The 15,848-nt window shown below is 35.8% G+C and overlaps 2 protein-coding genes across 4 annotated transcripts; one reads left to right on the top strand and one right to left on the bottom strand.

The window, feature by feature from the left end:
* Positions 1-1,606: 1,606 nt before the first annotated feature.
* Positions 1,607-6,813, bottom strand: Psa (puromycin-sensitive aminopeptidase). The gene is made up of 4 exons (XM_072898231.1): positions 6,496-6,813; positions 5,892-6,136; positions 5,373-5,523; positions 1,607-5,209 (listed from the first exon to the last, which is right to left on the bottom strand). The coding sequence occupies exons 1-4, from the start codon at positions 6,796-6,798 to the stop codon at positions 3,125-3,127; spliced, it is 2,784 nt and encodes a 927-aa protein (XP_072754332.1). The 5' UTR covers positions 6,799-6,813; the 3' UTR covers positions 1,607-3,124.
* Positions 6,814-7,229: 416 nt separating this feature from the next.
* On the top strand, positions 7,230-15,232 carry Eip63e (cyclin dependent kinase Eip63E). 3 transcript variants are annotated; one of them, XM_072898233.1, is made up of 7 exons: positions 7,230-7,968; positions 9,606-9,695; positions 10,029-10,157; positions 10,318-10,511; positions 10,611-10,996; positions 11,089-11,633; positions 11,727-15,232. In XM_072898233.1, exons 1-7 carry the CDS (start codon positions 7,923-7,925, stop codon positions 11,816-11,818), a joined length of 1,482 nt encoding a protein of 493 aa, XP_072754334.1. In that variant the 5' UTR covers positions 7,230-7,922; the 3' UTR covers positions 11,819-15,232. The 3 variants fall into 3 exon arrangements, with proteins under 3 accessions (XP_072754334.1, XP_072754336.1, XP_072754337.1); XM_072898235.1 differs by lacking the exon at positions 7,230-7,968 and adding an exon at positions 8,138-8,378; XM_072898236.1 differs by lacking the exon at positions 7,230-7,968 and adding an exon at positions 8,391-8,671.
* The last annotated feature ends 616 nt before the right edge of the window (positions 15,233-15,848 follow it).

Here is a 15,848-nt window from a genome sequence, read left to right as displayed (position 1 = left end):
CACGTGCGAGGAGGGGTGGCGGTCGTTCGCCAACGCCATCAGTCTGGTCGGAAGGCGAAGGATGTGTGCGGACTGTACTACAAGGGCGACACGTCGTTCCGGCGAGGTGTAGGAGTTCGCAAAGTTCGTATTGATCGTCTTCTGGCGCGGGTCACGTGCGCGTTCCTGGGAACGCTCGATCCGGGCTATACCCACGGGAACGGCGACTCCAACCCTGTGTCCCTTGATGTTCTCTCTCTCTCTCTCTCTCTCTCTCTCTCTCTCTCTCTCTCTCTCTCTCTCCTTTGCCTCCCTCTTCCCTTTTCCTTCCTGTGCCCGCTTTTCATTCCCCTGTCGAGTGAGATAGCGAGTGAATGAGGGGATGCATTTATTACCCCTTAGAGAATTTGAACAATCCTCTAAGAGCATCCATCAATAACATCTAAGTATATTAACCCTTCATTCAGAAATGTTACTTTCAAGATGCGCAATTTTTTCTCTCGTATCTATTTTAAATAAATTAAAGAAATATTAAAATCTTAAAAAAACTGAAATCGCGATGTTACATAAAATCTAAAAGATAAAAAAATCATACGTGTGATGGTTTTTTTAAGGTATGTTTTCATGCTTGTATTTATACTCTTATCACTCTATATGGCATTTGTATATAGTAATAAAGATCAATTTTTTTACATGCCGGTATTCATAAACTAATGTTATTATTGCTTCCCAAAGAGATATAATTAAATTTTCTATAATATAATAAATAATCGTGTAATATACTTTAAATAAGAAATGTTCAACAATATGTACAATTTTTCTCGTTTCGATTTTATGTAATTTAAATAAATTTATGATACTTATATAGAATTAAACCAAAAACCTCTCTCTTGATGGGAAGATAGAGAACTATTCGGTAGCGACTGCTGACGCTTCGCTGATAATGGAAATGGAGGCTGACTCACACTACCGGGAGTGTTCCTTCCTTGTCTCGGCACGTGCGCCCATCAACTAAGGGGGATTGCATCCCATGACGGTCGACACGAAAAATGTCGCAATATCTTGTGTGGAATAGTCCACTTTCATTTTTATTCCTTCAAAACAATTTCACGTAGGATATATATTTATCATCTTCATACAAATTTCGAAAAATTAAATTTATATCTAAAAATATGTATACCATCATAGTTTTAGATATAAATTATGTACATTGTATGCATATAATGTTATATGTAAAAAATGTATATATATATATATATATATATATATATATATATATTTTAATATCTTGTGTTTTTCTAAGAAAATTACAGACACATTCTCTTTTACATAATTTTACGCAATTTTAAAATTTAATAAAGATTTGAGCAAATTGTAAACTAGATATCTCTCAGCAAATATAGTATGAAAAAATACAAAATTATAGACAATTTTTAGTAAAAATTTTAAGAAGATAATATCGGAGAAAACGAAAGGCAATCTAGATTGAGTATCCAATTTTTCGATTTATGACAAAATCATGAGTAGTATTTTTTTTACTACGAGTACAAGGGAGTTAAAAATGTTTAAAATAATTATGGCACATACACAGAATTTAACACATTAATACTTCAAATAAACAATCATATATCATCAATCGTCTATATTATAGACTGCATTTTGTACATATTACTGAAAATTACATACTACATATTTTATATTATAAGAATTTTAAAGCTGGTGTTGATGGTCATTTTAAAGTATCATTGGTTGAGCAGAAATACTAATCTGTTAAGTATGAAAATTCTCTTAAGTAAGAAACACCTATGTCTAAGAAATAAGTAATATCTAACGAATATCTAAAAAATTTCAAACTTTTTTGTAGTCTTTCGAAAAGTTTAAGGCCTAATCTACAATGTGCTCTTTGTTTCTTAGAAATTAATCCAATCCTGTTCGATTATTCTTAATCTCAACTGCAATTGGTTAATTTCTAAAGAAACAAAAAGCAAAGAGCAAATTGTAAAATAGGCTTAAAAGTTTCAGATGTATTTGCAACATTACAAAAAATTTTCAATTTTTTACTGTTGCACAACCTTGCAAAAAAATTTAACATTTTTTTAGGATTACATTCCTTTTACATTTATTCTTGTTCCTTTCATATTTATTGTGCTTTCAAGAAGAAGTTTCAATATATATCTCACCCATAATGATTTGTGTAATCAGTAATTAACACTAGCTTGTAATCCTTACTTTGAAATTATTTTGAAATAGCTGTTATCTTTTATATAAATTGAATTACACCTATAAAACAATATAAGTCACATTCGTTAAATGATAAAAATTGTATTTATCGTGTTCACTCATCGATCATTAATTAATTCAATCATTTGAGTTTAAATTATTTCGTGCAAATAGTAGGTCTTTTTTATGAAAAAGAAACACATTTGCATACAGTTTCTTATTTATGAATCGTTAGCAGTATTCATTTCTATGGGAGTATATTTCGCGCAAATAGATTACGCAGTATTGTATATCAATAAACAATAAAAAAAATCAACTTTTAATTGGTATCGCGATATATAAATCGTTAACTTTTGTTTAAGATATTACTGCAGAGTCACTGAAAGTCAAAAGTTTCGACATATAATATTCAAGTTTTTCAACTCTACTATCATGTAATAATGATGTAGTTTGTAGCATGATCAAAATGAGGTTTCTAAATATTTAAATTTCCTTTTTAATGACAAATTCGAAATGACGGAATGTATGGTACTAGAGGTATTTAAGATGGTAATTAAGAATTAAATACTAATAAGAACGATGTTAAATGTTGACTCGTGTTAAAATAATTAATCAGTACGATATTATATATGTGTACAAAACGATATATTCATCGATTCTCTGATGCTCACTCAGCAAAAATATTTAATCAAATGAAATACTGCTTTATCCATTGAGCGTGCATAGACATGATTTGCATCAGATTATTTTTTATGTATTAATCACACACAAGAGACAGTCTGTGCCTAATTATATGCGCAATATCAATCAACATAAGACGTTCTAGCGCGATAATACAATTCGATTCACACACGATTTCAAATTATGCCGATTTTCAATTAAGGTAACAGAAAAAAAAAAAAAAAAAAAAAAATAAAAATTGCTTTTATATATTAGACTTGGTAAGATATTCTTTGATCGAGTCTTTGTCTCGGGCGAGCCACGCGGCATTCAGTCTGATGGATTCCACGCATTGTTGTACCGTTCTTTCCGTGCCCGGCGTCGGATGACTTTCAAAGAAGCTCTCTACGTCTTTGGCTTGCTCTTCGGTGACAAAGTTTTCTGTGGTGAACTTTACCAATCGTGCTAATAGAAAACCGCCTTCGTAGCGATCTAACAAGGTCTTCCACTTTTCCTTGAAAAAGTTCCACGCCATAAGACGTCCTTTGTACGACAGACCCACTGACATAATTGCGAAGACCGTGTCCTGAGCACGAACATGCTCGCTCATAGCAAAGTCTAGGACTTTCCTCAACAAGACCTTGTCTTTGATCGCACCGAGAGCTCGTAGAATTCGCTCCTTCTCCTCCTGGAGATCGGCTTCTTTGTACAGTTTTATCATAGTTTCATAAGTATCGGCATCACCTACGGAGAGTACAGCTCGATAAACCGGACTGCGCAAATCAGCAGCAAGCGTCGTGATGCCATTCACGTGAAGCTCGAATCTTCTCTTCGCTTCTTCAATGGTATCCTGATCATTTAAAGCCGCCATGCGGCCCAACACGAGGGACCTGAGTAAAGTATTTAAATGACTCTCGTTCGGTTGAAGATCCCAGCCTAGCCTGTTATTCACGTCGCGAAATAGATTACGTCCAAATGCTTTGAAAGAATCCTCAAAATCTAAGTGCGAGATGAGAATGTTAATTTTGCTCAAGATGTTTACTATAGTAGACCATACAGTATAATTGTCTTCGTGTAAAAACGCTTGCATGAGATCGAGCACTTCTACGGTAGATGCGTGACCCGCTTGTACCATTGCAAAGAGATCATCCAGTAAACCTAATCTATCTAGAGGAGGTAATGTATGATCTTTGATCGCCGGTAACAGAAGCGACAGAGCGGACTGACTGTAACGAGTCCGGTAAAAGCCAATTGTACCGGGATTGATTTTCAACCACGTGCCCTCGGGAACATCTTTGATCACAAATTCTTTTGTTTTCGCATCCAGTATGCCGTCGAATACTGCTTTGCTCGGATTTTGGGACGAGGTCACGCTTATCGGTATAAGCCACGTGTTGCCCACATCATTGTCCACCGATCCGTCAGCCAGAAATCTCTCCTGAGACAATGACAGGATCCTGTTCTCGTTCTCTTGACGATGGTCGACTTTAACGACGGGGAAACCTTGTCTTTTAGTCCACGAAGACATGACTTTACGCACAGCTTTATTACTGGCTTCTTCCAACGCGGCCCAAAGATCCTCGGTCTCCGCGTTAGCGTAACTGTGCCTCTTCAGGTACAAATTCATGCCTTTCCTGAAGTCAGCATCGCCTATATACGCGTGCAGCATACGAATCACGGATGCGCCTTTGTGATACGATATGTCATCAAAGATCTCATCAATCTCTGACGGATGACCAACTGGTACCTCGATCGGATGGCTATTCTTTAGCGCGTCCAGCTCTAACGCTCGTATGTGTGTATCTGTGACAAATTGTGTCCAGATGTCATATTCTGGAAATAAATGCGCGACGCAAAGAAATTCCACGAACGACGCATAACCTTCGTTCAGCCACAGATGTGTCCACCATTCCATCGTTACAAGATTACCAAACCACTGATGTGCTAATTCGTGTGCTACTACTAATGCGATCCATTGTTTCCGTACCGCCGATGTATTTTGCGGATCCACGAGCAAACAGGTCTCGCGATAGGTAACTAGTCCCCAATTTTCCATAGCACCGGACGAAAAATCGGCGATCGCTATGAGATCGATTTTCGGCAAGGGATACGCGATACCAAAATAAGTTTTGTAATAGGGCAATACCTTGGTGGCTACTTCCAGCGCAAACTGACCCTGCTCCTTTTTGGACTTGGGCACATAAACTCGAACTAACACACCGTCACTAGACTTATCCTCTATATAATCGAATTCACCCACTACTACAGCTACTAAGTATGTTGACATGATAGGCGTTCTTTCAAAAGTCAATATCTCGTACTTGCCACTTGTAACATTGCTTTTTACAGGCTGAAAGTGAAAATAGAGAGATAAATATAAATATACACACACATATATTAATTCAATTTAAAGTGTTATACATAAAAAATACTAATTTAAAATAAAAAATATAAAAAGACAAAAAAAAAAAAAAAAAAAACAAATAATATTGCAAACGCCACGCACTGCTTACCATGTTAGAAAGTGCTGTAAGACCACACGGTACTTTTAATGTAATGTCAAATGTGGCTTTGAGCGCTGGTTCATCCCAACAAGGGAAGCAACGTCTAGCATCTGTTGGTTCAAACTGGGTAACTGCTGCGTGTTCAATAGTACCATCCTCTCTGAAACCAGAAAAATTCTACATTGTGTTTTAAGGATTCTCATTATATTTGATAAATATCATGAATGTAACATAAAATCTCTGATATATAGAATTACAAATATATCAAATATTTAAAAATAGATTGTCTTAACATGGGAAAAACTTTCACCGATACAAGACATAAATAAGTTACAACGCAGTTATCATCTTTGTATTTAAAGGAGTGAAAGATTCAACATTATCTTTGTTTATCATCTGTTATATAATTGTCAGGTGATAAAGGTTACAATGACTAAGCTATATTATTAAAGAGATTCTTTTTCTAATCAAATAAAGATTTTGACACAATTTTTTGATCTTTTACACACTGTTAGACTATCTTCTTACCTAGTATATTTGCTCCTATAAAAGCCCTTCATTTTGTCATTGATGTCACCTACGAAATCTATATTCAGGTATCCACTTTTACCAAGTGGTAGAGTTTCAGGAAACACCAGTGTGGCTGTTTCTTCCGATGCGGACAGTTCAATTTTCTTGACAGTAATGCTCTTGCCATCATTACCACAAAAAGTTGCACCTTTTATATTAATTTCCAAGGAATTTAATACAATGGTATCAGTTGTGGACTCCACCTGCAATCGAATAAAACAAATCATCGGTCATTCTGTAAGAGAAGTCAATGCAAGAAGAAGGAAAAAGATAATAAAAAGATGATCAACAAATAGACTAGAAAACAAACGTCACACAGGCGCTTCGAAATTAACGAGCAAATTACCGAGGGATTTAAATCGCGATTGCCGACAATTACGTACGAGATAAGGTGGGCGCGGTATGTTTGCTGATCAAATACAAAACTTAAACGCTATTCAAACAGAATGTTTCTTGGTTATGTTTCTTTGGTTAGTTTTTTTCTTTTTTTTATTCAAAGGACTAATGACGGACGCGCCTAATGACAGGAGGCAACCGGTTATTTACAAACAACTGAACTTACATTGAGGTGCACGCTTTCCGTGCCGTCGAAGGTGAAAGTGGTGAGGTTTGGCGTCAACGAGATATCATAGTGATAAGGACGCACGTACAATGGCAGACGGCGAAACGGCTTTTTCTCGTCGCCCGACATCCTTGCACTTGACTCACTCGCGGATCTGCAAGTGTTGTAACGCACTTGGTTCCTTACAACGATACACGCTCGTAACAGCCGCTTCAACGAATCGACACTCTTCTCTTTTTGCTGACTCACAAGGCAACGGCGTACACTTACACGTGCAAGAACAACGCGCGAGAACATGGCCATAAAGATGCAGACGGGGGCTATCGATATCTCGGTATCGATCTACTTCGACATTTCCACTCGATACGTCGCACGAGTCTTAAGTTCGTCTATTCAAATTCGCATAGTTTATGGAGAGAGGAAATATAGGTGTGTGACGGAAGAAAATTCTAGTAAATATATATAATAAATATTCTTTTTCTCTCTCTCTCTCTCTCTTTCTCTCTCATATTAAAGAAAACGCTCTAAAAAGTATTGTATATTTTAATATACATACAATATTATCACGCATGTAAAATATTAATAAAACTGCACCGCATTTATTTCGAAAATATAACAACAATATGGCGCGACCAATCAGGTTCGCCATTTTCGAACTAACTAGCCCCTCTCACTTTTTCGGGACAATTTTCTACAACGCAGTCACCGCTCTAGATTCCGTCACATGCATCTCGGTTAAAATCGGCTAGTTCGCGACTTTTATACGCGGTAGTGGTGCGGGCAGTATCCGCGACAACAGCGAGATAAGGCCTTCGAGTCGAATGGTCGGCCGATCGCGGATGATTTGTCAGAGATAGTGGTGGCGTGCGCGAGCACCCACCGTCAAGCGAGACAGCGTAGCGGGAGGGTTCGGAGGATCGGCCGACGGTAGTGATCTCGGTCGAGAGAAAAAGAGAGAGAGAGAGAGAGAGAGAAGGAGGAGAAAGACAGTGAGTGAGTGAGTGAGTGAGTGAGTGAGTGAATCGACGTGAACCTTGCCACGCTCGCGGACCGGGAAGGCTCGGTGGTGAATCTTGGATACGGTGTCGTGACACCCGCACCGTCCCGAGGACGATCGTCGACGTCTCCGTCGTCGTCGTCGTCGTCGTCGTCGTCCGCGGGGAGAGTGCGGAGGCGGTTTTTTGTCCTCTTGATGGCGCGAGCCGACGCGTCGAGGACCGTGCGTGCTTCGTTGAAGCGCGAGACGGAACGGGCGACGTGAGAGGTGGCCGACGACACGCGCCTCCCGAGCAACGAGCAGGAGCATCGGCCGAGAAAAACACGACGGCGTAGCCCGTGTACGCAGGCACACATACATATATGCACGCACCCGAGTGCGTCACCGCCCATATGTGATGTGTCCCGTGCGTGAGAGCGAATGAGTAATCATGTACTGTCAGGACAAGGGTTCGACCGCCTCCAAGAGCAAAGAGGGTAAGTCGTAATGTTTTTTTCTTTTGGCGCGCTTCCTTTTCTTTCGCTCTCTCTCTCTTTCTTTCTTTCTTTCTTTCTTTCTTTCTTTCTCTCTTCAACGTCGATGTTCCGGCTTGCCGTTTCTTATCGGCTTTCGGCTGCTTTTGTGCGCGCATGTGAACGAGGCGAAAAAGAGAGAGAGAGAGAGAGGGAGGGAGAGGGAGAGAGTATGTATGAATAAGCGAGAGAGAGGTAAAGGGAGTTCCGTTCCGGGATCGTGGAAATGGAAGAAGGACAAGATGACAACGGTCGGCAGTGCAACAGAGACATACAGAGACAAGAGAAGCAGAGAGAGAGAGATATATGAAGAGTTTGTGTGCGTGTACAGTATCGCTTATCGATGGCAGAAGAGAAAGAGAGACATAGTTGCAGTATGTATCTCCCGCGCGTTCTTGCATCTGCTTCTTTACCCGGCGGCTCGAATTCTCGCATTCGTTCGCAGGATTAAACACGCGCTTATCATTATCGAGATGGCATATCCCTAATGGCGAGACCGTCTGGCTTTCCGAATCGCACGATCTTTTTTGTAACACGAGATACTTGACGTTGTTACTTGACGTTACTTGTTACTTGAAAAACTCCGATTTAGCAATTTGTCCATAATTTTATTCGACCCTTGTGAAACTGCTAATATTTATTAGTTCGTTGACCCGCTGTAATTGCGGTATATATACATACATTATATGTGCATAACTATGTTGTATTCATGTGTGTATGCGTACTGTCCGCCGTGTTCTTGTGTCACACACATATGGCAGTTACAAAGTTTTAATTGCATTTGTCGAGTGCTCCGTGAGTTTGCTTTGTTATGTGACTTGTCTCAAGAAAAATAGTAGTTATCTAGTTCAAGAGCGAATTGCTGGGATATTTGAAAAGTATACTCTCATGTTCATACATAATTAAGAGAACATATACTTTCACCTTTTATTATCTCTCTTGTATTATGAATGATTTGCTATTGATCTGTTGAGGATAAATTGAAATGTTTTTAGATAAGATTCTGTGTTTAAATGACTGCTCGTTAGATGTCATTATGTTTTGACAGTTGTATAATAAGAGCTATAAATTTTCTATATATTCATATCATATTACAGTAATTATATCATTTACCTAGGCTCACACATATTACCCTTTATTTTAGCTACTACAAATTGTTTGACAAATTTAACAAAATTCTTTCTCAACACTTGTATTTAATATCAGATTTTTATTTGAAGCGGAATGAATAATGATCATATACATATATATGTTCTTTTTATTATGTAATTTCTTATGTTATTATGTTCCTCCCAGTGTCATTTGAGAAGATTGTGATATACATATATGTCTCTATTATTATCATTATCAAGATCCACAGGAGCACACATGCACATACATATATGTACATATACATATGTATATATATATATATATATATATATATATATATATATATATATATATAGCATAGCATAGCATAGCATATGATGTCATGTAATGATCATCATGTCTGAATTTACTCTGATGTTCTTGGCCTTCTATTATGATGTCGTGTACTATCTCAATTTAGATATTTGACATTTCAAACTTGTTTAAATATTTGTAATTTTTGTATGCAGGGCCTGTAACAATGCGGGAGAAAAAAGGCGGTGCTCTCAGCAGAGTACAAAAATTAAAAAAGCGTCTCAGTCATAGTTTTGGACGACTTTGTAAGTAATATATCTTGTGTTTCAAAATAATTGTTTTTGTATTGATAAAAAAATAGAAAATAGTGTTTTCTTGTAAAAATTTAGTTACATCAATTTTTTTTACAATATTAATAAATGTGCAATTAATGTCAAGCAAATAATATTTTTACAAATTATGATTATGATTAAATAACAATGTTTTTATAAACTTGTTGATTATTAGGATTAGCATTGTTTTACTGAAATGTGAACATTTTTTTATAATGCTGAATAAAATTTATTAACATGATACAATTAAACTGTGCCTATTAAAAACAATCATTATTATATCAAATATTATTTATTTTATTGTAGCTATATCAAAAGAAGAGGCTGATGATGCAGCAACCAGAGGCCAATTGCCATACAATGGCTATTCTGAGGAGTTCCTAGATCGCTTGGAGCCAAATGGCAACATACCTGTGGATAAGGATCGTCGTTATGGTAAATTTCATTTAAAAAAGCTTTATAAATATATATGTGTGTAATATAATTTTATATATTTAGATTTTTAAATAAATTTATATACAAATCTGTATATAATTTTGTATACTTCTGTTGCTATTATTTTAAGAATGTGTTTTCGGAAATTGGACTGTCATAGAATGGACAGGTGTAGGCGACCATGAGAGAGTGCATCGGCAGCTTTCGGTTTCTAGCGATTCTAAGCTTCTCGATGAAGACATTCGGGAAGAAGCTAGGGTAATTCTGCGGCCCCGACGTCCACCGCGGCCCAAATCTGAGGTTTTCCTCGGCCCGGATCCACCTAGAAGAACTAAAAGATTCTCCGCTTTTGGGGTAATATATTCTATACTTATTTGTATATATGCTTATTTTTTTCTAATGAAATGTTATACATTAATATACATATGAATCCCGCCTATTTTAACTCGACAGGGAGATTCGCCGTTCGGTAAATCCGAAGCTTATATAAAACTGGAGCAGTTGGGAGAGGGATCATACGCCACAGTGTTCAAAGGCTACAGTCACCTCACTAATCAGGTGGTGGCTCTTAAAGAAATTAGACTGCAAGAGGAGGAAGGAGCTCCGTTTACTGCCATTCGCGAGGCAAGTCTCCTCAAAGAGTTGAAACATAGCAATATCGTGACTCTACACGATATTATTCATACTCGCGAGACGCTCACTTTCGTATTCGAATATGTTCACACCGATCTGTCGCAATACATGGAGAGGTACGGAAGCGGTAACGGAGGATTAGACCCGCGTAATGTTAAATTGTTTCTTTTTCAATTATTGAGAGGATTGGCGTACTGTCATCGCAGGTAATTACAAATACATAGTACATAGTATGTAATGTCAATGTCTCATCTGTGATAAGTGATCTGTTGATTAATTTGTGTTACCGCATTTCCAGGAGAGTCTTGCATAGAGATGTAAAGCCGCAGAATTTATTAATCAGCGAAATAGGAGAACTTAAATTGGCAGACTTTGGGTTAGCGAGAGCCAAATCCGTGCCATCGCATACATACTCGCACGAGGTCGTGACCTTATGGTATAGGCCACCCGACGTTCTTTTAGGTTCCACAGAGTATTCTACTTCGCTCGATATGTGGGGAGTAGGTTGCATATTTGTGGAAATGTTAACTGGCGAACCGACATTCCCAGGTGTACGCTGTACGTACGACCAACTCGATAAGATATTTAAAGTGTTGGGCACACCCACCGAGGAAACTTGGCCAGGTGTCACGCATTTGCCCGGGTATAAGGCACATAGACTGTTATTTTATCCACCGCGAAAACTGGGGCTCTCGTTTCCCCGGCTCTACGACATCGCCGAGGGCGATAGTATGGCGTCGTCGCTCCTACAACTGAATCCTGATCAACGGATAGGAGCGGAGGAAGCGTTAGGACATCCCTATTTCGCTTCTCTTCCTAGGAAATTATACGAATTACCTGACGGTAAGATATATGTTTGCTAGATTGCGATACAAGACACTATTATTGTCGAAATAACATTTGTCTCACATGACGATATCATTGATTCTGTTGCAGAAGTGTCGATATTCAGCGTAGAAGGTTGTCACTTGTATACAAACTCGAGGCACGGGTGCGCGGATTCGCGTCACACGACTCTTAAGACTTGAGGTTAAAGCAAACGTTAATGGAGTAAATTATAAGTAAATTCGCAATTTACACACACTGAGTGAAACGTTCATTCGTATGAGAGATCCATATGTTCAGATACACATACAAACACACATACACACAGGCGCACATGCATTACTTCTACAAGCGTGTTATTCGCTCTCTCTCTCAGGGCTGCTCCATGATTTTTTCCCCTTGTTCTTTTCATACGTAATAACAATATTCTTTTCTCCTTTTTATTTTTTTCTCGAGAATATATACGTATCGAGTAAATTAATTATTAATTAACGACGACAAGTCGTAACTGGTCACACAAGGAAACAAGAAAGTAAAGCTTATGGTTAAAAGTTAAAAAAAAAACGACTTATAAGGACTTGCGCACGCTCGATTTAGAAAGCAAAAGCACGCACGACCCATCCTCGCACTTCGTCCAAATACTAGATTTAGATCGATACCAATCAAAAAGAAAAGAAAAAAAATGATACCGCCGCCCTACGTCCCCCGGAACCCCAGCCCAAGCCAAATAGGGTGGGCGGTCGCTGGTTAGCAAAACTATTACGAAGTAATTAATTACTTAGAAAAATTGTGGAAGACCTGTAGCACTCTCTATATAAAACAAACTTTACTGCTGCTGATTTCGAGCATACGATGTTGGTCGCTAAGACAATTGAAAATATTGATAGATAAAATAGAGAATCGTTGTTCAATTTAAAAAATTAATTATTAGATGTGATGATAGCGAATAAGAAATAGGGAGCTTAGGGAAGAGACAGCGAGTCAGTATTAGTCAAGTGCCGTAGTTGCCAACATCGCGAGATGCAGCGAAAGAAACTAACTGAACGCTCATCGTCGATAGTACCGATGGTAGTGATTTAGACATAAGTGATTAGCGTTAGATCGTATTTAATATCAATCGAAGTTTATCGACAATGTCGCAACGTAGCGTAAATAATGATAGCGAATCAAGAGAGAGAGTTACGGGGTAGTGATTTTAGACTTGTCAAAATTTCATTTGTTCAATTTGCTGCTAATTATTATCAACATTAGCCAAATGGTGCTCGAATTGTAAAACTGACGTGTTTAATCGACCTCGTACTCGTGGCGTAATTATTTAACGAGTATCCGTTCAATTTTCTAAAAATTATACCGGATATAAAGTAGCGTTGGCAATAGTAGAAATAGGAAAATGTAAGGGAAAAAAACGGCGTTACAGTTCTTCCAAATTTTGTCTAAGCTACAATTGACGATTATTGCGCGGTAATATTACTCCTTTTCGTAGGTTACATTTATACCGATTTTTCAGCACACTTATTAAAAAAAAAATATATATATATATATATAAATATATATCAACGAGGTGAAAGTAAAAGAGAAGAGGAAAATTTCGAAAAGATTTGAGAGACGCTATATTACACATTACTACCGATATTATTGCGTTTATTTCGGTAGATTGTATATAGAATTATCAAATTCATATATGTTATATATATACATATGTATATAGCATTATATATATATATATAATATATATACATATATATATATATATATCGATGATGCTGGGATAGCTGAATCGAAATAATAAATGTGACTTTGTAATAAATTCAGACGTATGGTACACTCTGGACTCTGTTCATCCTTAACTCGGCAGTGGTATTACAGGGCTAGTGGTATTACAGGGCTAGATTCGAAATAACTCGCGAGTTGCATTTCAGATAACAATAAGTTACTTTCTGAACTCAAATAGTCTTTAAAAAATTATATTGTATTTATAAAATATGCTTAAAAATTTACTTTTATATATTATGGAAAAAGAATATTAGTAAACTATATAATAAATGACATCTTATGTGCATATATATATATATATATATATATATATATATATATGCACACACACATACACACACACACACACAACGAAAAAAACATTTTAATTTAAAAATGTTACAATACTTTTAGTGTGTGCGCGTGATACAAAACATAAAAATAACTTCCCTTTTATTAATCGTAATGACAATTTTTATCTTTTTCCTTTTCTTTTAATTATTGTATTGAAAACACATTTTTCCTAATTAAACAAATTGTAGTCAATATAACTTATTATTTTGGCTATGTTATTAAATTATCATTCAGAATATCATCTATAACACTTTACAAGATATACGTAATACAAAGTTAAGTTGTTTAGATGTTAAGACTGCGTTTTTTTTTATTCTGTCACTGAAAAACGAGCATTTATAGGGTATATTAAGTAGACTGCGATGTAATATGAATAAGTATCTTGTAGTCTTTCTCTGTTTACGGAATTCCCGTAAATCGTGGATTGTATTTTTTTTAAATATGGTGCTAAAATTTTTTACTCAAATACGAAATTTGTAACAATCTTATTCTATCCTATAGATGATAATTTTGGCTCTTGTTTCTAAAAAACATTTTTAAACGTTTTATTATATATATATTGATGCGTGTAAATTCGCGAGTTGGTTTACATTGATTTGAATAAGTATAAAGAGAATAGAGGAAAAATTAAAGATGCATGTATAGCGATTTTATTGTATGTAAAAATTGTTCGATTCTATATGCAAGCTTTTCAAAGATATTTTTAAATATTTTTTAAATTAAATATATTCTAAATTATTAAAATAATTTATTATGTATAACAAAATCTGCAAATTACGTAATACTTCAAGAATAATCATATTTTAAATGCAAAATATGAAAACTCAGATTGGTTTTTAAAATAAACAAAAAATATTATTTTGAGTCATGAATATTATGTTCGCATTTTGTATATATATATTTTTGCTTTTTATATATTCACACGCGTTTTATATTGCATCTAATTTTTAAATATAATATTGAGATCCTATATAAATGATCTCACACTTGATGCATTTATTAATATTGTCTTAATATAAATATGTTTATTATAGTCACCAATAATAAACAAATTTTGGCATCTTTTACCACTGTCGAGTTAAGCATTTACCATACAAGAGAGGTTCCGTTTAGTTCTTAAAAAAATTTATAACACGAAAATTCTTGTATGATTATAATATGTACTTATGTTGCCTCTAAGTGTATCAATTTTCTACTTGCATTTTTCTTCCAGTTTAATTGTACATTTTATTTTATAATTTTTTTTTACAAGGAATCGCGAATATATATCAAAGCCGCTGCGGAATTGTGTAACGAAAAAGATACAAAAAAAAGAGAATTATGTTTTGACATATACATCTTTTGCGTTCGAAAATGGACATTTCGCGTCATTGCGAGGACACGTGGTTATTACACATATGTCCGACATTTAGACCGATTGATCAACTCCGGATTTATCCGGAAACATCAAGTTGAACGTATTGTGCCTGTGCTACAAATATTTGAAATAATAAAGATACAACTCGCTATTACATATTACGTATTTTACACTTACTTTCACGTCACGAAATGCATAGCATAATAAAAAATCATTAAATCAGGGAAAGTGGGTAATATCAAATTTAAGTTATATAAAAACTTCACATTATACACGAAAACACTATTTTATACTTCATATGAGTAAATTTTTAAAATATCTATCATGTATTCATGTGTGCGTGTGTGGGTGTGAAGTGAAATTTGCATCTCAATATAAAATGCAAAATACTTAAAATAAATGAGATCTCTTTAAAAATCGTGCTATTGTGTCACAGTTTGCATAACAAATGCTGTTTCAAATTAGATTCTATAGAATTTAAAACAATTGAGATTGGAAAATATTAGCATACATGACATTTAAAAAATGTAACACAAAAGAGTTTACTATAATAATTGCACGATCGATCCCAAATTGTAAATTAAAAATTAAAGCGAAGAAAGTTTATGATGCGAAAATTCTTATCGAGGCTGCGTTCCGATATTTACTGCCACTGAAAATCTATATAGTAACGTTAAATTATAAATTTTCAGTATTGACAGTCAAAATATTGGAACGATCCAAGAACCTGTCAAATTCAGATTGTTCAAATATCCCGCGATTGAGCGATA

Source organism: Anoplolepis gracilipes, chromosome 8 (assembly GCF_047496725.1).
Source record: "Anoplolepis gracilipes chromosome 8, ASM4749672v1, whole genome shotgun sequence".
Classification (NCBI taxonomy): domain Eukaryota; kingdom Metazoa; phylum Arthropoda; class Insecta; order Hymenoptera; family Formicidae; genus Anoplolepis; species Anoplolepis gracilipes.
The sequence above is the reverse complement of the archived record's forward strand: the minus strand, read 5'-3'. Positions and strand labels throughout refer to the sequence as shown.

Bases quoted from the DNA above. Each gene is read 5' to 3' on its own strand.
- Psa (XM_072898231.1), bottom strand. From the start codon at position 6,798: ATGGCCATGTTCTCGCGCGTTGTTCTTGCACGTGTAAGTGTACGCCGT. The intron at 6,137-6,495 runs GTAAGTTCAGTT...ATTCGATTGCAG, and splicing joins CGGAAAGCGTGCACCTCAAT to GTGGAGTCCACAACTGATAC. The intron at 5,210-5,372 runs GTAAGCAGTGCG...TTTCACTTTCAG, and splicing joins TTACAGCACTTTCTAACATG to CCTGTAAAAAGCAATGTTAC.
- Eip63e (XM_072898233.1), top strand. From the start codon at position 7,923: ATGTACTGTCAGGACAAGGGTTCGACCGCCTCCAAGAGCAAAGAGG. The intron at 10,512-10,610 runs GTAATATATTCT...TTAACTCGACAG, and splicing joins AAAGATTCTCCGCTTTTGGG to GGAGATTCGCCGTTCGGTAA. The intron at 10,997-11,088 runs GTAATTACAAAT...CCGCATTTCCAG, and splicing joins TTGGCGTACTGTCATCGCAG to GAGAGTCTTGCATAGAGATG.